Genomic DNA, 20629 nt, shown 5'->3' with positions numbered 1-20629 from the left:
AAGGCAAACACTAGTTAGAATCCATTTGCTTCCATGTTGCCAACTTGAAGCAAATGTGAGAGTTCTTGTGTGTGTGACCTTCTTCTCTCATTTCCTTAGATCCTGAGCAGCAAAGAGATTGCCAGATTGTCTGATAAATAGTTCTGGGAGAACCTGGTCAGAGGGATATTGTGAGCTCCTGAGGATTAGGGACTGGGATATAAACATCTGCTGCTTTTGTGAATTGGCTTCATCACCCTCTTGTGGCAGCAAGTTCCCTGGCTTAGGTAGGACAGGGGACATTTCTTAAAGATGTTTTGATATACTGCTTTTTAACACTGCTGGGTGACCCTGGATCCCATCTGGAGGAACCCAGGCTACCCAAATCACTTTGCACACTGTACCTGATCCCTTTCTTTAGGAGAGTTATCCAAGTGATGTGTTTCTGTCACACGCAGGATGTAGGGATGCAGGATATCTCTAGTTGGTCTGGTTTTGGTGAGCCAAGTTTTCTAGAAGCAAGGAGGCTTCTTGCTACCATGGAACAATGTGTGTCCCTTTTTGAGATGGTAAAACTGCTTGTTAAATCAATCCCAACTAGTAACTTGAGGGGTGCTGGGGGAGATTTAGTGGGCAGCTTTCTATTTGTGGCCCTAAGCAGTGTGTTGGTTTTACGCTGACTTTTACAACATGGAAAGAAAGGATTGAAATGCTGATAAAGAAGTTAAAGCTCTGGGTGGTGGGGTGGAGGAAAAGCAAAGAAACACAGGGTTTGAATTAGGGGCAAGGAAAGTGAAACAAATGACTGCTGGCTGCATTGTAACTGTATTTTGACCCAAACTTTCTGTAGGTCCAAGTGTCGGAAGTCCTTTCAGACTTCTTTGAATAGGTCAGCAGTATCATAGGTTGAAATCCAAAAGATTGCTTTATTCAGCTGGAAGGGGGAAGTATTTGAATCATGAGACTTTGAGCACAGGTCATTAGTGCAGAGAGGGGATAAAATAAATCGTGGGAGCCATTAACACAACAGTGATTAAAATATATCATAGTGGTGCCATAATTGGTACCTCGGCTGAGTGAGAAGTGAAGTACTCCAAGCTAGTTGTATTAAGTGTTCATTTCTGAGAGGCTGACAAAGATTTATGGCTTCTTTTCTGTAAGTCCCATTTAGTCTCTGTAGCACTACATCTTTTACTGATGCACATAAGAAACAGTTACTGTTAATGACTGGACCATTTCTCTGAAGGGTATGTTTAAAATCTGATTATTCTGGAGGAGAGGGGGAAGCATTGTAGACCTTTTGCTGAGGCTATGTTGTTTTTAGAGTACCTCTGTAGGTGCTGCTTGACGATTTAAATACAGTCTGTCCTCTTCACCTGCTGAAGGACAGCAGCCCTGTTTTCTCCACACCTTTTGGCCCTCTGGGGCACTTTGGGGCTCTGTGATATAGCCTCAAGGCACTCAGTCTCAGATAAAGGATCTTCTGTGAACCATTATTCCTGTCTGCCTGGACTAAAAGCTGTGATAGCAATTTAATGGTCTCTCGGTCAAGGTAATAGGCCCTGGACTGGGGTCTGAAGGCAACATTAGGGGCCTGTGTCTCCTCTGCTGGGTCTGTGAGAGCCTCAGCACTGGGGTCACCATGGGGGCTGAGCAGCAAGGTGTGGGGAGAGGAGAATGGCTCCTTGAGGCTCGTCAGAGGAAAGCCTTGGGGTCAGGAGTGGCTGCAGGGGCAAGGGACCCTGGTGGTGGAGGCTGTGGGGTAGGACCCATACCACCTGGGGATGGTGTGCAGCCCCAAAGAGAAGGTCCTGGTGTCCAGAGGTGCTGCCACCCTCCACCAGGACAGGGGACCACACAGGGCTTTCCCTGAGATGCTGCTGGGAAGCTGGAAGGGGGACCCCTGTGCAGCCCCTTGCTACCCCCACTGCTTCTGCCAAAACCCCAGAATCTCTGACTTGCCAAGGGAAATCCCTTTGGAGGCCTCTGACACCAGGTCTCCTCATCAGCACTCTGTGGGGATGAACTCTACCATAGGAAAAGCAGTAGTAAGGTGCTTTTGTGTTCCAGGACTTTAAAAAAAGAAAAAAAAAAAAAGTTAAAATTTAAAGTTTTGTATGAAAAACAGTATCTATGCACAACATATGTGTGCAACTTGCATATACTTTTCAGAAGGAGCAGTGCATTTTATCTGTCAGTACTTGCTGCTGCTGTGGTCTTTGAACTTGTAATCTTCCTAAACATCTCCCGACCCTCCAAGCTGTCTAGCTGGTATTTATTGTTTTACCGATGTGTTTATCCCCCAGTTCTTTTCTAATCCTGCCCTGGTTTTCACCCTGAGTCCTGAGGAGCAGTGGGGGGAGGGAGAGGAAGGTGTGTCCCCAGAAGCCTTTCACCTGGCTGGGAAGGACAGGGACATATGAGTCTCCAGTGGCTGACAAGCTTATCCATCTCTGGATGCACAATAAAATAAGCACAGGCATTAATTTTGCCTGGTTTTGTCCCCACTTAGCGCTGTGCTTTGTCTGCACTCCTCCTGTGTGCCTCAGCAGGAGAGCTTTCAGTCAGGCAGTGCGTGTCATAAACCCATCCAGGTAGCCTTACCTGAGTTGCCTGAGGTTGTCCTAAGCATTCAGCCTGATAATATAAAAAAAGCCAGAATAATTTTAAAAATATTTTTTATTGTGTTTTGACAAACATTTAATGCTACCAAGGGTCCTTGTAATTGTCTGATTTTTGACTTCATGTTTTTGGGAAGTATTAATTAGGAGTTACAGTCCTCTGTTTTGCATTATGCAAGGTGATGGAAATAGTTCAGAAGGTGAAGAAAGAAGCATGGAAGTATAGCTGTACAGAAATCAATAGGTTCACATTGCTGCTCATTTGGTTAGTGGCTTCCCAATATTGCCCCTGAACAGTATTGATGTAATTTTCTCACTGTGGATACAGCATAGCTTTGCTTTACACCACAGAGACACGAGTTTCATGTTTTAATTTCATAGTGATTTTCATGCAGGCTGCCTTTGAAATCGCTGGCCTTACGGACACAATTATTGGCTTTGTGAAGATGAGCTCTGGCTTTGCTGCTTATTCCTGCGATTGTTTCTGTCCTGCCTCGGATAACCATGTGGTGGTGTTCCTGAGCATTCCTCTTTTCCCTCTTCTTAATATGGGAAAACCTTTCAGACACTCTGTGGTTAAGAAGATAAAGGAATGGGTTTTAAGGGCTGCGGCTTGCTACATTTCACAAGAACTTTGCTGATTTAAATTACAGTGAGAAAATGTAGAGACACTGAAGGGCTATGAGGACTTCTAAGTCCTGATTTAGTCTTAAGTGTGGTCTGCAGGTATTCTCTGAAACTATGTATGTGACAATGGTTTCATTAGGTAGGGTGAACCAGCCTGACTGACATTTTCACTTAAACTGGATAAAACCCTGCTGCTGACTGGAAGATTAGTATTCAGAAATGAATCAAAGGTACTGGCTGTTTTTGCAAGGAAAGGTAGCATAATGCTGTGGAGAGGAAGGCACAAGGAAGTCCTGTGGATCAAAAGTACTATGCTAACCATTTCAGGATTCACTTTTTTTTTTTTTTTTTTTTCCTGAAAGACAGCCCTGAGCTTTACTCCCAATTATTCCTGACATGAGCTTTGTAGCTATAGTGTTTGCTTGGCCAGTGGTGCCACGCGTGGTAGGGAGGACTCTGATGCTGCCTCTCTAGTATCAGTAATTTGTGGATGAGAATAGCAAGGCCCAGATTAGGTCAGAGAAAGATCAGTGAAAGAACACTGCAGTCTGACACCTCACTTGTCTGAAAGCTAAACGCTGGTGAATATGTTTCAAGGCAGGTAGGAAACTAAAGTGTGTAGAGGGAGCCGGAATGCAAGAGAGTCTTGCAGAGAAAAGTGCTCAAGCTAATTGTGTGGCGCTGGAGGATGGCAATGCTGGAACGTGTTCCACTCTTCCCTGGTGCCTTTTTGCACCAGGAATTGTTCAAGTTGGTGGGGAAGACCAGAGAGGATGGTGCATTTATCCTTACTGATGGTACCTGTGAGTTTGCCACCAGGGAGCAGCCCCACTGTGTGACTAAATGTTCTGGTTTAATTGTGGCTAACTTCTAATTAATTTTAAAGAGAATTCTAGGGAGGTGTGTGTCCTCAGCTATTCTCCACCTATTAGCTCCTCTCAGTCTTGCCTTACAGTAATGAAAGGCTTGAACTCATGGCAGTGCTTCTGAGGGAGAAGTCAGTGGGTTTGGGGCTGAGCCCTGTGGTGTGGAGGTTCTGGGTAATTAAAAGGTGGAGCATATGCAGGCTGAAGTACATTTGGTAGCAGCAAAAAAAATGACCTGAAAATGTATGTGGATTTTGCACTGGAAGGGGACTGGGAGAAGGGACTTGGCCTTTTGCTGAGGGAAGCACTGCAGAAATGGTGGGAGAATTAGGGACAATGGAGAGCTTTCCAGCAGCAGCCTTCATTCTCAGCAGCATGGTGGTTCCTCCTGGTTCTCCTCTCAGCTCATAGAAGGCTGCCCAGTGGTCTGACCTTATTATGCAACAGTGATCTGAGTCATCATATTGCACATATCTTCTTCTCCAACTAGAGGGAAAATTGCTTTAAGTTATTGGCGATTTTGAGGAGGGGAGAAAATTCCAGGGATACTATTTTCTTCAGCAAATTGACTTTCTTAAAATCATGTATCAAGCAGAATGCTTCAACAAAACTGAAATCTTCTTTTAAGAGCATCTTAGTTTCTTAAAATGAAGTGCCATGGATTGAAACATCAGAATATGTAATTTCTAACTGAATAACAGGGAAACCTAATTTAAAAAAAATTAAAATTGATAATTATCTTCAGGAAAATGTAAAATTCAGAAAAAGTCATGTGGATCAGAAATGCTCAGGTAAGAGCAAATCTCTCTCTTTTGTGTTCTGAAGGGAGAGCTTACATAATTTTAATTCTCAAGGAAGAGATGCAGGTGACTTTGTCAGGATTTCCCTGATACTTGCAGGTTGGTTGAGAAGTCCTGACATACCCAGTCGTGTGAGCCAGGGACCTCTGGTGCCTCGGAGTGAAATTCAGTTCTGCATCTGGATAATCTAGCATGAGTTCCCTGTCACTGAGTTTATTAACTCCTTCCTCTTCAGCTGATGGGACTTGTAAACCCTCAGGCTTGTAAAACCACCTGATTTTCTTGAGTTTGGAGTAGACCGTGTTAGTCTCAATATTGGAGCTTTTAAAAACAAGGGCACTTGTAGAAGGGGGAGTAAACTCCCAGAAGTTTCCCATCTAATTAAGGTGAAAAGGCCTTTTTGTTTCCTGCTGTCAGTATGTGACTGTGACAAGAACACCCTCATGGTTGAAGATTCAACCTCTGACATTAGTGGAGCTCTTTGCCAAACATTGCTTTCTCCCTCTAGCTGTGACTGAAGCTGTGAAAAGGTGTGCTTGTTTGGGTCATTTGTCCCCCCCCTTCACTCTGCCAATCTGAGCCCCACACCAGTGGGTTTAATTCCTAATGGAGAAGGAAGAAATAATGCATGAGCCCTGATAAATTTCTGATACAAACTGTCCTGTTTGGACTCGCCTGCTCTCTCACCCTAAGGCTATCTACAGCCTGAAATCTACTGGCGTGCAATGCTTTGGCTTTTTGCATGCAGATTCTGAAGCATTTGATGCTAAATTGTTCTTGGTGATCGCATCCAATTTAGGAATGCTGTTTCTGTTTCCTTCCATAATGAGACAGCCCTGGCTGGGACCTCGGTCTGTGGGCTTGTGTATGATGCACTGCTGGCTGTGCTTGCACTGCAAGTGAGCTTTGAGCAAAGACAGGGTTGGATTGTGTGGTCAGAAGGGACACTGATTCCAGGGAGCAGCCTACCTCTTCCTGCTCTCAGAAAACAAATTTAATTGCTCTCTCCGTATTTCTGTAAACAGGATAGGCAAAGCTCAAATGGAAAAATGTTACTTTGGGGAAAAGTAATTTCAGATACTGAGCTTTTTGCTTGATGGTAAGTTTGGATCTTGGTAAGAAGGACTTGGTCGTAGCTGAAATACAGTTCTCTTTCAAGTCAGAAACAGAATTGGGGTCCCTGTGCTTTGGAAATTAAACTGATGCAAATGTAAGGTAAGCAATGAATGAAAGGATCTTAATGTTAGAATTTTAGGCATCAGTTGGCTCTCTTACATTTGATAGATTTTCCCATCACAGGCAATCTGTGTTCTTGCTTGCTCAGATCCACACTGATGCCAAGTGCTAAACAATGACACTATCTATCTTTCTGCACAATTTGCCAATTTTGGTTACTTTTGAAGCCTAGTGTTTCTGCTTTAGTCTTGTGAATCTCCCTTATAGGGAGAACAAAACGAACAGAAGAGTGATTTCTTTAGCAAAATATTTAGGGTTGATGTCTCTCTGTCATTTATCCCCTTGTTTTACAAACTACAGTGCTTAGTCCACTTACAGTAAAATAAGTCGAAGTAAAGATGTAGTAAAGAGTTGCTGTTTGTTGTTTACAGTGAATTGCCTTTCAGATAATCAAATGAAGTACTTCATTGCAGTTTCACTTCCAGCTATGACCTTAAATAACAAAGGTTTTACTTGCTGCTTACTAGGCTTAGGGTGATGTTTTCAAAAGCTTTCTCTTGACTGTGCATCTTCCTTCAACAATCAGCAGGATTTTGCCAGTGACCTCAGATGAGCTAGCGTCAGAGTAGCAGTGCCTTTGAAACCTTCTGCAGAGGAAGGAGAAATGGGGTCTTTCTTTCACAGGGAATGTTTCAGGAGTTACCAAAATTCTCCCTCTTCCCCCCAGATTCATGTTGCCTATCAAACATAGCTACATTTTGGTATTTGTAGAGTCCCCTGCAAAATATCACAGGAGACAGGCCCATAGATCAGATTAATTATCTTGCCTTCTAGTTGCCAGAGGTGCTTAATTTCTTCTTTGGAATTGAATGTGACTCCTGCAATTAAATGTTACTCCTTGTCTACTGAGACATCTCACTTTTTACTTAGGTAGAAGCAAGGCATTGCAAGCAAATTCAGAAGTGGATTTGCATACACCACAAATAAAGGGTGTTACTGCAAATTTTACAGCTGTTACACTCAGGTTAAGGAAAGGTTATTTGCTGCTTCTTTATAAATAATGGAAGCCAAATAATTAAGTTCAATGCAGAGTTTCTAGTGGGACAGCCAGTCTGACTGTTTAGGTGGTATTCGATTTTGCCAGATAGCTGTGACTGAGTTAAATGTTTACAATCCTTTTTTGATTATTCTAAATTCAATGCATACTTTAAAATGTAAAATGTTATAGAAATTTTTTTGCTTCAGTTGGACAAACTACAAATGAGAGCATTTTTATTCAATGCAGTCACTCTGATCCTGCAGTAATTCAGCTACAAGATAAGTTGCAATCCCATGATTTTTAGAGGGAGTCAAGTAGGACTCCCAGGTTTCCCCCCAGGTCTAACTGTGGGGGGGAAAAGGTATTGAAGAATTTTCTGGATTTAATTTAGGGCTTCCCCTTACTATTCTTTACATGACAACGCATCATTTTCTGGGACTTAACCTTCTGTGGTGTAAAGTCTGCTTTCATTTTTCTGGTGGACCTCTCAGTGGCTGCTACTATGTAATAGGTCATTAAAAAGTAGTTTGAGGCTTACAGAGGCAGACACATGTTATATTGGCAAATTTCACAACAGCTGGATTTTCTCTTTAGGTGGTTGCTACTGATCCTCAGCTATGAGGCATGAAAAGAGGACAAGTATCTCGTGTAGTCCTTACTCAGCGCCCAAGATAATTCTCTTAAAAAGCACGTTTGTCCTGATTGTCCTCACTATTAATTTCTGGTACAAAGCACTCAAGGAATTAATTTTAGCCTTTCACTCATCCAAGTATTTTACTGTTTGAAAACTTGATAGTACCCATTAAAAAAGCACACATGCGTACTGGAGTAGGATTTTTCTTCTGCAAAACTTGCTTTTCTTTTGCAAAAAGCAAGTATTTGGCTCTTAAAAATACTTCTTGCAGGAGTTAAGGTGCTAGTCTCTTTGGAGAAGAGCTGGTTACCATATCACATTGTGATGATGCCAAGTTGGGATGTGAGAGCAGAGGCTTGAGCTGGAAGCTCCTGGTAAAATTCCATCCAGGTTTCAATGTTCTGTTTAGTTAAGATCCCTCTTGTAGTTTCAGCTGGAAATATCTGCCCTTTGTTTCACTTCAGAAGGGAAGGAGAGTGTGTGTGATCTGTATTATATAAATATTTTATCCATGCAGAGCTTCTCATATAAAATGTTTTCTTTGTAGTACCAAGAGAAGTGTTGACTCTCAGCTGTAACGCAGTGGCCCTTTCAGATTTGAAGTCGCTGTTGTGCGTAGTGATGTGATGCTCCTCATTAGGAAGGAGATCAAAAAGAAGTTGCAGTTTTTCAGCTTGTGTTTGAGGGGTATTTTCCTTAGGGATTGGACTGGGTGCTTCTGCAGGGGTTAAGGAGATGTTGAGTATTTATGGCTGGTTATCAAAGTCGGCTGGAAATGGTTCACTTACTGGCCTACGCTTGATTTCTGAGTTGAAGGGCACACAGAAATCCCCAGCCCCTCTCTCTCTACAGCTCTGTTCTCTGCAAAGGAGTGTTTTCCTCCCATTTTTTGTTGATTGGATAATATGAGGGAGGAAGGGGTAAGGAGCAAGAAAGCTGTTTTTTACTGTGAGAATGCCCAAGACCTTTCATAACTAGGCTTTGGGTGAGATGGTGACCTCTGTTAGTAGAATATAAGTAATAACAAAAGTATCTGTGCAGCAAATGAGTGCAATAATTAAATCTCTTTCTTTTTATTTTCCCCTCGGAAGATCAAAGAGGTTTGACTCCTAATTAATGCGCAGCAGAATTCATTAACATGGTAAAATGTGGAAAAACAGGCTATTGGTTATTACTACACAGACATTTGCTTTAGGGAGCTGTAAATACTTTTTGTTCAGTAATTTGGCCTATTGCTTTTCCTATTGTTTCTGTGTATACAACTCACTTGAGAATACCACACCTAGAAATTTAGATGCAATCTTTATTCTTCTGTAGGCATAGCTCTTTTTTTTTTTTTTTTTTTTTAATATGATGCAGAGTGCTGCTTCTGTGTTCCTGTCTTGCTTTCCCAGGCAGTGTGTGCAGGGCTTTGCTTCGCTTGCCCGCTCTTTTTATACCACATCAAATGCTGTTTATTTTTCTCCTAGCAACCTACTGGGCTGCTCTTTGTCTCTAGGTCTAAAAAGATTGTTTTTTTTTTTTTTTCCTTCTAGGTATGAATATTTAAGGTTGACTGCTTGTACTGAAAAATATGACAAAATTTCTCACCTACTAATGCTCATTTTTATGGTAGTCCCAAAAGAACAAATTCTACTAAGAATTTTTCCAACACAGCAAGGTCAGGAGTTTTTCATAGATTTTACTTCAGTCCAGAGTCTTTTTTTAATTTGCATAATTTGCTTGAATAATGTAGCCCTCCTAATATTTTCCAGGCCACTTACACTTAACTAATCACTTACACTTATCTTCAGCATAAACCTCATTGATTTTATTTCTCATTGAAAACATCAGTAGTAGCAAATACAATCCTATTGGCTCATAGTGTATTAGAAATAAAATTATATTAAATGTCTTGTGGGGTGTGAAGAGGTTAAATCAAGGAGAGTCATCTGAGGAAGTCATCCTGGTGTGCAAGACATAAATCTAGTTTATATTTAAACTACATGTCACCCACCAGCTAAAAATAGCAATGATCATTAAAAGCCAATTTGCTGCTAAACATTAATAGACATTTATTACATCATAACAGATCTGAAAGACAATTAAACTTTTTCCTAGATAACTCTCCTTTAAAAATGTGTTATTCACCTGGCTTTTGCCATTAATCTCATTTACTAGTGATTTTTGTTCCACTTCAAGTTGTGCATGTATGCATAGAGTTATGTGTAAGGTGGTTTCTTGTTGTTACTCTAAGTCTTTCAGGAGCAGTACATTTTCAATGGGAAAAGTTATTAACCCTCCTTATACTGCCTGTTAACTCCCTAATCAGCACAAAAAGTGAAGGAAATTTACACTTTCTTAAAGCGAAACAAGTAATATCTGCTCCATCCATTTAAGAAGAAAACACTAAGCACAAGAGCAGGATAAAAAATGCACTGGATGCACATTTTACACATTGGAAATAGATTAGAGCTTTCTTGCTGTTTCCATTGCAATTCCTCAGTCAAATCGTGCCTTTTCCCTGTTTTATTTCTGCATACAGTTATATTTGCAAGTAGTGACTGGAGCTGGAGCGAGTCAAAGGCTGAGGAAACCCAGCACTATCAAAAATACTGCTTCCTACAAGAAATGCACTGGTGATCCTGGTATTTTTGGTTCATGTGTCGCTATCTGTCAGGTCGCATGAAACGAGCCATCAAAGCAGGGGGCAGGCTTTGTGCTTCAGCTCGGCAGTGCTCAAGTCTCTCTAGCTGTTCATGTCTTGAACTGTGCTCTTTAACCTTCACAGCCAAAGAGCTGTGGGGCCAACTGGGCTGAGAAGGAGAGTGCCCCAGGGTGGACACAAGTCAGCCCTTTCCTCCTTTTCTGAATTGCAGGGCTCACAAAAAGTGGTCCTCTGTCATCTTCGTAAGTAAGAAACTTCCCTGACATAATGCTACTTTAAGGGGAGCAAATAGCTGTTCCTGGCTGATGCATAGAGGGAAGGAGGCCACTGACAGGAGCTTTGGGCTACCTCCTGATGGTTCAGGCAAAAGAGAAATGGCTTCTCCCTACATTCCCCTGTATACCTCAGCAAGAAATCCCATCCTTGTAGTGAAGGTAAATGTCACTAAACTCTCTATACATATCTACAGCTGCTGGTCAGTCTGGAGCAATGCAAGTCGAAGAGGTCCTTTCCTGCCAGGAAGAGGAAAGGAGGAAAATTAAAGGTGGTGTGAAGGAGACAGAGCAGGAAGGGAGAGATAGGGAGGATAAACGAATACTGTAAAGTATTTTAAAGTCAGCATTTAGGAGTAGCCCTCCTCTGGTCCCGATATCAGACTTCACTTCCTCTATTAGAACTCTCATGGAATTTTCTGTCACTTCCTTTGGGAAATTTTCTCCTTGGAGGCTGTCACTTCCTCACATTAAAGCAAGACCCGGTGCAGGATCTGTGCTGTCACAATTACAGCCACGGTAAGGCTCTTGAAGAAATGGGACCAGGATGTGTGGGAGAGGTGATGCCTCAAAATACAAATTGAGTTTATGGTAGCAAAGGGAAATTAAAATTGTGCTGACCCTGGTGATAAGCTTGTCTGTGTTTTCAGTGCACACACCACACATGTTTTATTTGTCACAGAAGAGTTGCTGAAGGCTCCGTGGAATGCAAATAAGCATTGTGAGAGTATTGTCAAACCCAGACTTTCAACATCCTGAATCATTCACAGGAAAGAAAAAAAAAACAACCACGAGATTTGATTAAAATCATGTGAATTTCAAATCAAATATGTTATGTTTATTTACCACTGGTTTACTGAGCCTCTGAGCTGTATTTGGGTCCTATTTTTAAGCTTCTCTCTGTAAGGAGAAATTTACTTGAAAAGAAAACTGAAATTTTTATTATTGCAAGGAGCTGCCACATATTGAGTTTTGCAATGAAATCATAACTGTTGGCAATACTGTGAAGAGAGCTTGCCTATGCATTATTTTCCCTCCATAAAGATGTGCTATCAACTAAAACATTTGAGGAAGATGGGTGTATTATGTAGGTATCATAAATTTTTGAGAAAGATCTTAACACCTCCCTGAAATTTTTCAGAACATTGTTGCAACGATTGCTGTATACAGTGATGACACAGGACTGTTCCAGGTGATCAGAAGTTTTATGGCGCTGTGCAGCTTGTGTGAGGAGCTGCATAGCTTTTCCCAATACTCAGAGGGTTTTTTTTGCCCTGATGGGTTTGGAATGGAGGGACTGACATGCTTCTTGCCAGCTGTGATCTGCTTTAGCAGGTGGTGCTTAACCAGTGAGAGTACCAAGTTTTTTGTAATCAGTCTTCAGAAAGCTCGTTGATCTGGGGTGGTAATGCAATACAAACATTTGCATATTTTACCACATCCTCACATGATACTCTGCACCTTTTGAAATTTTGCATGTGTTATCATATATTTGCACACACACAGGGACCTTGTGAATGGTGTACTTTCCTCTTAAATCTGTGATGAAGTATATTGCCAAGGATAACCAGCAGGCACTTAAAGAAAGTCTGGAACATTCAGTAGCTGTGATATTCAAATGTACAATTCAGTACATTCTTTCTAAGCTTCTAGACTATATTTTCAAGACTCTTAACTTTTCTCTCTCTGTTACTTCCTCCCATCCTTCCATGTGTAGTCACAAGATGTGTGAATGGCTTCACTATTAGTATAATTATCATTTTCTGCTGGAATTGCTTTGATTCTGGATTGAATGAGAAAACCAAAAAAGCAGCTGATAGCTCAAATTCCCCTTTTGACCTCTGGAACAGCACAAAAGCCTCTATTTCACCTACATAGGAAAAGAAAAAAAAAAAAAAAACAAACCCAAAACCTACTATATTCAGCTGGACTGTATTTGGGTATGATTTCATCAAAGGCTTGATTAATCTGAAATGAATTAACTCAGTTAACACTTGAGAGTTATTTTGCAGCAAATCCCAGAGAACATCTGAAGAGCTCTTTGTCACTGTGAATTATAGCCTAAACAGGTGGTTGATGAGCCTGGTTTGAGCTGAGAGTGGCTCCTTGCTGCCCTGGCTGCTCCCCTCAGGGAAGCCTAAGTAGCACTGCAGTGATACCTGACAATCCAGGATAAACTTATTAGACCTTGCCATTGTTGCCTATTTTTAAGGTTTTTAAAATTTCTTTCCAGAGCGTTGCATCAGGTATAAGGGAGGAAATAACAAGCAGAATGGTCTTGAATTTTCAAACAACATGGATGAAATAAATATTAATGTACAGGAATGGCAGTTAAGTGCAATGGAGGTGCAAGTGCTCATTTTAAATCTTTCTTGGAAGAAGTGACTTAGAAATACTGTGTTGTTTTGCACATACTGAGTGAGAGGGTTGAGGGGTTCCCTTCAGAGTTCACAGCCTCAGCAGAGGTATGAGAGCAGAAGCAGGGTCTGCAGTACAGAAAGAGGACGTAGATGTGAGCAGTTTGAACCATAAGCTGGTGAGTCCTGTCACTCTAGGAAAGCTCATTGGCTCTCTCACAGTGCTCCCTCACATCTGCCAAACTTAAAACTTGAAGAGCTAAAAGCCATGGACAACTCTCATTATTTTGAGAAACAAAAGTGTCTTTTTCTGAACTCGGAACTCTGGCTTCCCAAGTATTTGTGGTATAGGATGAACCTTCTCTTGGGTTGAACATAGACAGAGATAAAAGTTTACAGACAATTCTGTTTGTCTCAGAAACATGTTCCTAACTTCCTAAAAATGCAGATAGAAAAATATGTCCTTCCATGACCACGCAGCAGTGACTTCAGTGAGTGGCTATGAGTGAAAGTGCATGTGGAAATGCCAGGTGTGCAGCTTGGTAATGCCTGCGTGACCTTTTGCGTGGCAGGTTGTGTTGCTGCCACCACAAAGTGACCAGGCAGCCATATCCTCAGTACCTGGAAGGGAAAATTATTTGAAGTAGGATAAAGTTGGAAAGAGACCGGGGGAGTGAAACCTTTCCTGTTTAGTAATGTTGCAAAAAAATAAACAAAAGTTTTTTGCAAACAACTTACGGCCATATGTATTGCAGAAATTATTTTATCCAGCCATTCATAATGGGAGTGGAAATGTTGCTCATTCTCTTACTTAAGGAAATTTTCTAACATTAAATTGCAGTTAATTTAATTTTGCAGAGATTGCATGTTTTATTTTTTCTTGCTGGGTTATTTCTCTTCCCTCTTTTAGCAAAATTCTGAAAATGTTGCCTGAAATAAGTTATCTCAAGTAGCAGATGCTGAGAACGGGGAATTACACCCATGGTTCCAGCTTGGACCATCAGCTTCAAGGAGTTTAATTACTTCCAAACTTTTTCCCTCGTAAATAGTGAATTTAATCAATATTTGTTTGAGACATTACACTTGTTTCCTAATTAGTCGGTGACTTTTGCCAAAGGAGGGGAATAAGTGCTGGAGTCTTTTCTATGAAGAAATATAAAGCAACCTTTGTATCTTTGATTTGTTTAAGCTAGTTTTGCTATGCACATTTTCAGGGGTGGGGAGGAAATTGCTGCAAGTAAAACTAGATAAGAAAACCCCAGTATTTCTGACTCTTGGTAATGGGCCCCTTTGTGAGACACTGTCTCCCCTCCCCTGGTTTCCTAGAAAATGCTGGATACCTGAAGCAGCTTTGGCCGTGTGAAAAAGGTAGTATACAGCTTTGTGCCAGTGCAAATGCTTGTGTTTGGAAGAAGACAGTAATTAAATGGAGTTCTGATAGGTTTGGCTTGCTGCTCTGAATTCAGCTTTGAATTCAGCCTATCTGTTCACTCACCACATGAACTGGTTTCCTTTTCTTTTTCACCCTCCCTGTAGACTGTCGACAGATGAGCTCAGAAAATGCTCCATGTGCTGCTTGACATCAGCTGCTGAAGAACAGACTTGGGTGGATGTTGAGTTTGTCAGTGTATCTATAATGCTCTTTTATGAACAACGCCTTGATGAATACTTCACTGCTCATCTCTTCGCTATGAAGTTTTAGTTTCCTTTATTTAGCTTTCTCCTATTCTGTCAGTAGCACTTTGAGCTGGATTTTTGGGAACTGCCAGCATGCAATTCTGGTTTGGGTGATGCAGCAGATCAGACGGTAAAGGTGTCAGGGGCAGCCCTTTGGGCATATAAAGGTCGGTGAGCAGAAGAACTTTTTCTAAAATCAATGCAAGCTGCATCATCTTTGTGGTTGAAGTCCAAACCCCTTAAGTCAAGCCCTTAAATTTTTCACTGTGATAGCGTATCCCTTTCTTGCATCAATAAATGTAACACTCTGCACCAAATAGTTCACAGACAGTGAACCGTTTTCTCTAGTTTCTCTCTTTGGCTGTACTTTACCTGGAGGTAATCCAACCATGAAGTGAATTTTGTTTTGCTGGCCTCCTTCTGTGTCTTACAATGCTGCTTGCGGGGGTTGAGTGACCATTAAGAAAAAGGGTTGTTCTGCTCATTTCCTATGTAGCTGTTTCCCTGCAGATATCCAGTTCACAAACACACTGTGATTATTTGATTACGCGAAATACAAGCCCACCCAGAATTTTGCAGAATTCCAACGCATTTGGTTGATCTAGTGGTGCCCTGTGCTGTTAAACACGGCTGGCACGCCTCCAGACGCATTGTATATTGGGTAATATTTGTGTGTGAGCTTAAGCTGAAGGAGTTGAAGGCTTTGCAGAAGCAAGTTCTAAGGGCAAGGTTGTGCCAGCCAGGATGTGCAGACACCACTTGACAGGCCACGGCTCTGGCGTGTTCTCCTCCGGCAGGAAGGACAGTAGGGCAGAGAATATTTGGTCAGATTTACAACTGGAGTAAATGGTGCATCATGATGAGCTAGTCCTGTTGTCTCTTTTGCACAGGAGCTTTGTGACTCAATAATGTACTTTCCAGGAGGATAAAATGTTTATTTGTGGCTGTGGTGGTTCCAAGGCATTAGTTCTCAAAAATTAGTGTTTGGACTTTGCAGAGAGCGTGTGAATACTCATTCATTTGCTCATTCTGCCTCAGCCCATGCGATAGGGAAAAAAAAATAAAAATCCTAGCATCCTATCATGCAGGAATGTATAGCTAGAAAAAAAAAAAATTATAGGGCTCTGTGTAAGTATTTTGGTGACAATTATCCCTTCTCTGGGATAGAGAGCCTAATTAATTTGTGGCTCCTTCAGTTATACCCAAAACCCTTTTACTGCACCATAATGTTATCTCTTTCTAACAGGCTTAGATTATTCAGAACTGATTCAGTTTAAACAAATAAAATTCAAAAACAAACCTTTGCTCCTTTACTGCCTGACTGAGCTTTTGCTTCAGGGAAGTGTACCTGTGCTTGGATAGCTTCTACCCATCTCTGTATGCCTTTTCAAATTTTGTAGCACAAAAAGCTTCTCACTTTTGAAACTTAACAGAGGATGCTATAAAAAAAGCATGCATAAATAATGGCAATGCTGCAGTTTGATGTGTACTGGTAGCCTACTAAAATATAAATGGAAAACTTGATCACTATTTAGAACGTACAATTCAAAATATTCATGAGGCTCATCCCTATTTAAAAACCAGACTTTTAATATTATCAATGACCTTTTTGATTAGTCCCAGCTCAAGCAAAGTTTTAATTTCAAGGATGTCCGTAAAGAAGCCACTTGACTGCAGATTGACCTTGGATTTCTTAGTAACCTCACATAGAGATGAGAAAAAAAAACTATGGAAACTAAATGCTACATTTCAGTGAACAAATTGCAGGGATAGACTGGGGAGGAGGGTCAAGTGAGAGAATAAAATCTTGGCAGTGCAAGATATATTTATTAAAAAAATGCAGCTTCTTTATAGGCTTTGGTTCTGAACAATATGGGGTTTTATTTAGTTGATCAGTAAAGACAGGAAGCAAAACAAAGGCCACTTTGTCATGCCAGACTTTCAGAAATATACCCACATCACAATGGCATGCAGCACAGTTTTTTCATACAGCTTTTTGGCTCAGACTTGGTTTTGGGTAAGAACAAAAGTTGGCAAAAACAGCTTCTGTGCTCAGAGAAGAATAACTTCTGTTGATCAGAGATTTTTGGAGAGATTTTTAATTAGACCAGTACTGTGAAGACTGCAGAGTCTAAGGAGTTCAAAACAGATATGTAAAGTACTTTTCAATTCCTCATATTTCCTCATAATTTCAAAGCCAGTGGGGAGCTAAGTTTCTAACTGCTGCCGCAGTTTAACTCTGTATAGTTGTTTTTTTCCTGCCAGGTTTTAGTCACCGTGGCCAGTTAGCCCCTTCTGGAGAGATTAAAATGATGGAAAGCTGGAATACGTTCTCCGCTTAAATGAGCGAATGTTTCTATTCGAGCACGGATTCAGATTTCCCCGCGCTTTCCTGTAAGCGTGTGGGATGGACAAGACCATTATTTTTAATTCCACAATAAATAACTGCAGAGCTCAGCTAGCAGTGAGTAGCTGGCAGTGACTAGAAAGTAGTTGGTTATAGGATAAGGGTGACTTTGGGCTCTGTTTGGGTTCAAAGCCTGGTCCAGATTCAGTGATTAAAAGCCATACAGGTTGCTTCAAACAAAGAGAGGCTTTTTGGCATATCATCAGTGGAAATACTCCCAAGCTATGTTACTAATCCCACTGCCTGGCCTGGTATCTTGCCCTTAGCATCCACGTCGGAGGCATGACAGAAATGCAAAAGGGAGGGAAAGGTCTTAGCTTTTTTGTTCAAAACTGCTGTCTGGGGCCCTCTTTTGAGAGAGGAAGCAGAGCATTGGTTATCCACCAACTGGTAACTGGTTCTCGGCACAGGCATAAGTTTTAATTCCTATTTTATGTAGGAGTGTGCACGCATCTGAAGGGCCAGGGAGTGGGAAGGACACATTTGCCTTTACAGCTGCTGGCAGCAAAGAAACGCAGCAAGACTTGATTGCAAACACCTATCTTACTGTTTTACTAACTGCAGTTTTTTTTCCTTTCTCATTTGTAGGTCTCAGACTCTGGATACTGGCTGTGGGATATTTTTTATTGTTATTACTATTTTTGATTGGGTTTTTTTCCTTCCTTTTTGGATGTGAATTGAAGGCCAACAACAGCTGAAGTGCTGGAATCAAGTGCAGGAGGACTCACCTTTTTATTTGAAACCTTGTTTGCTGGGATACTTTCAAGCTCTCCTTCACAGTCATGTGGTCATCACAGCTGCTGTTCTTCACAATGCTCTTAACACCGTTTGCCCATGGTGAGTGAGAGATGGTGTAAATGTGCCTGTGGGAAGGGAAGATAAAATAGCAAGGATTTTGTCTGTCTTTTCCTAATGGTGTGGGTTTTTTTACAGGATGATGATGTCTCTCCCTGCTTGCACCTCAGGTCTTTGAAATTCCCAGGTTACATTATGAGTTAACTAAAACAAAGAACTCTGGTGACACATGAAGGTTTCTTTTTCTGAGCTTAGCTGCTACATTAGACAGACATTTTATTCCTTTTTCTTGGGGAAAAATGGATTTATTACCAATCAAATCAGAGTAGGGTAATGAGAAATAAAGGGAAATCATCAAAACACTTTCTCTCCCACCTCCCCTCTTCCTGGAAGTGAATTGAAGTGAACTTCCAATTGTCTCTACCTCCTCCCCTGCAGCAGTACAGGGACACAGGGAATGGGAGTTGTGTTCAGTTCATCACATCTTGTTTCTACTGCTCCTTCCTCCTCAGAGGGAGGAGCCCTCACATTCTTCCCCTGCTCCAGCGTGGGTTCCTCCCAAGGGGTCACACATCCTGCCAGCAAAACCTGCTCCAGTGTGGGCTTCTCTCTGCACAGAGCCACAGCAAGGCTGCAGGGGCACAGCTGCTTCACCTCCAAGGGCTGCAGGGAAATATAAGTCAGCTCTGCTATGTGGGGCACCTCCTGCTCCTCTTCCTTCATGGACCTTGTCCCCAGAGCTGTTTCTCTCACAAAGCAGCAGCTTTGTCCCCTCTCTTGGAGATGCTATCCCAGAGGCTCTGCTGCGGTCCCTGGTGGGCTCAGTCTTGGCTAGTGATGGGTGTGTCCTGGAGCCAGCTGGCATTGGCTCTGTCAGACATAGGGAAAGCTTCAAGCAGCTTCTCACAGAAGCCACCCCTGTAACCAGCCTCCCCCTCCCCAAGACCTGGCTGTGCAAATCCAGTACAGAGCTGTAGCAGAAAAATTTCATCTTTTATTAGCCGGGAAAATCTTAAGTGAAATGTGACACATGGAATTCTTTGAAGTAAGATTTTGAGGCCTGTTGGGTTCTTTTGATATGAGAAACCCAAGTGTATGCTCTAGAAGTAAGCTGCCAGGTTTCACAAGTGCTGAAGGGTTCAGGAGCTCCTATTAGCAGTGATGGTTACTGTGCTCAGAGCGAGGCTTTGGAAAATCTGGCTGCCTGATTTTTCTGATGCTTAAATGGAACGTGAACTCTACCAAGGATTTCATTTTAATTAAAGGCCAGTGGAAGCCTGTCTGTATGTACATGACCCCCTGTATGTAAGCTGTGAGCCTCTGCTTTTAAAATACTCGTTAGGCTTCTTGAGCTTTACAACTGATCCTTTGTGTATGTGCTAAGACACTGGAGCAAAATCTTACAGAAAAGAAGGTGATGAAAAATAAAAAAAAAAATAAAAATTGGCTGAACATACCTATAGAGCACAACCTGTCTTCTATAACACCTTTGGGGACAAAGTCTATCTGTACTACTGTTCTTCAAGGAAGACTCCTCCTCACTGACTTGAAAATTAGAATGACTGAGTTGACCAATTAGGGTGGAATGAAAGAGCTATTCAGAAAGGTGCTTTCTAATCTTTTTCAGGAAAGTTAAATGCTAAATGTTTTGTAAATCTTTAAAATTAAGCAGTATTAACAGCTAAAGCAGTTTTTAGTTATATATGCCTGTGGCAGTTTTGTTTAAGATTCTCAGTGCCACTGTAGCTGGAAAGTCCTGCCTCATAGTCCCAATAAATGAAAATGTCACAAGTATCTTGGAAGTCATATTATACTACATATGAGCAAATGCCAGAGGTGCAGGAACTATGTCTGGAAATACTTCTACCCTTTATGCTGCTCTCTAGACTAAAAGTACAGGGTGTTTGCTGTGGTGGTTGTGGCAGTCAGTGGTGGTAAATTTGACCATCACACATCTACCCAACACCCACATTACCTGATCAGTTCCTAGTGAAGGTGTGATAGCTGTCTTTGAGCAAGGGAGAGAGAACAGCCTTGGTCTGAGCCAAAGAACTTAGTCTGGTTTTCCTTGTTCTGATCTCTGAGTGGTCAGGATGCAGCTTCCATCTCAGAACTGTGGCATGCTGTTTAAACACATGCCACAACCTCACCTTCCTTATAAAAACAGCCTAGTTAAGCTGCTTTTTTTTTTTTTTTTTTTAAGTTTTCCCTTTTAGTAATCCCTTTTCACTGCATGCAGAAAACATTCAGAAATTATGCATTACAGGAATCAGGCATTTGAGTTCCTCTTTCATGATCTGGAATGACTCCTGTAATGATTGCTGGTAATGATATGAACTGCTTTTTCAGACTGACCATGCTAAATCTCATTCCCTTTTTGAGTTCCCCTACACAGCCTCTTCATCTGTAGTGGTAGCTGCATTACAGACATCTTAGATCAGTAATCTGGTCAATAAAGTGAAGAGGTGGTGGTAGTGTTTTGATGTTTTGCAAATTTTTTTGAGGGGTCTTTGGTTTATTTTTTTTGCTTCAGCTATTTGATTTCTTGGAGTATATTGTGTGTCTTGGGCTATGATGACAGGTATAGAGTCAAAGGGTGTATACTTCAGTGATCTGCAAGATGAAAAGTAATCTTCCAGAATACTGCCATGGTACAATGTCATCTTGTTGATAAGCTGTAGAAATCATAAAAGGGGAAAAGGTCATGAGCCCTTGCATTTCCTCAGTGATAA

The 20629-nt window shown here is 41.5% G+C and overlaps 1 protein-coding gene across 16 annotated transcripts in view; it reads left to right on the top strand.

The window, feature by feature from the left end:
* Positions 1-20629, top strand: part of ADGRL3 (adhesion G protein-coupled receptor L3) — a 486649-nt gene that overhangs the window by 156652 nt on the left and 309368 nt on the right. For 15 of the 16 annotated variants that reach the window (XM_088056057.1, XM_088056043.1, XM_088056046.1 and 12 more), the window contains one exon: positions 17691-17939. In XM_088056057.1, the coding sequence (XP_087912183.1) occupies positions 17885-17939 (55 nt within the window). In that variant the 5' untranslated portion in view covers positions 17691-17884. The remainder of the gene's footprint in view (positions 1-17690; positions 17940-20629) is intronic. The other variant, XM_088056048.1, reaches the window with a different exon arrangement.

The sequence above is a fragment of the Pseudopodoces humilis genome, chromosome 6 (genome assembly GCF_049639895.1).
Source record: "Pseudopodoces humilis isolate 2021_Gansu_Grassland_sample_001 chromosome 6, ASM4963989v1, whole genome shotgun sequence".
Classification (NCBI taxonomy): Eukaryota; Metazoa; Chordata; class Aves; order Passeriformes; family Paridae; genus Pseudopodoces; species Pseudopodoces humilis.
The sequence above is the reverse complement of the archived record's forward strand: the minus strand, read 5'-3'. Positions and strand labels throughout refer to the sequence as shown.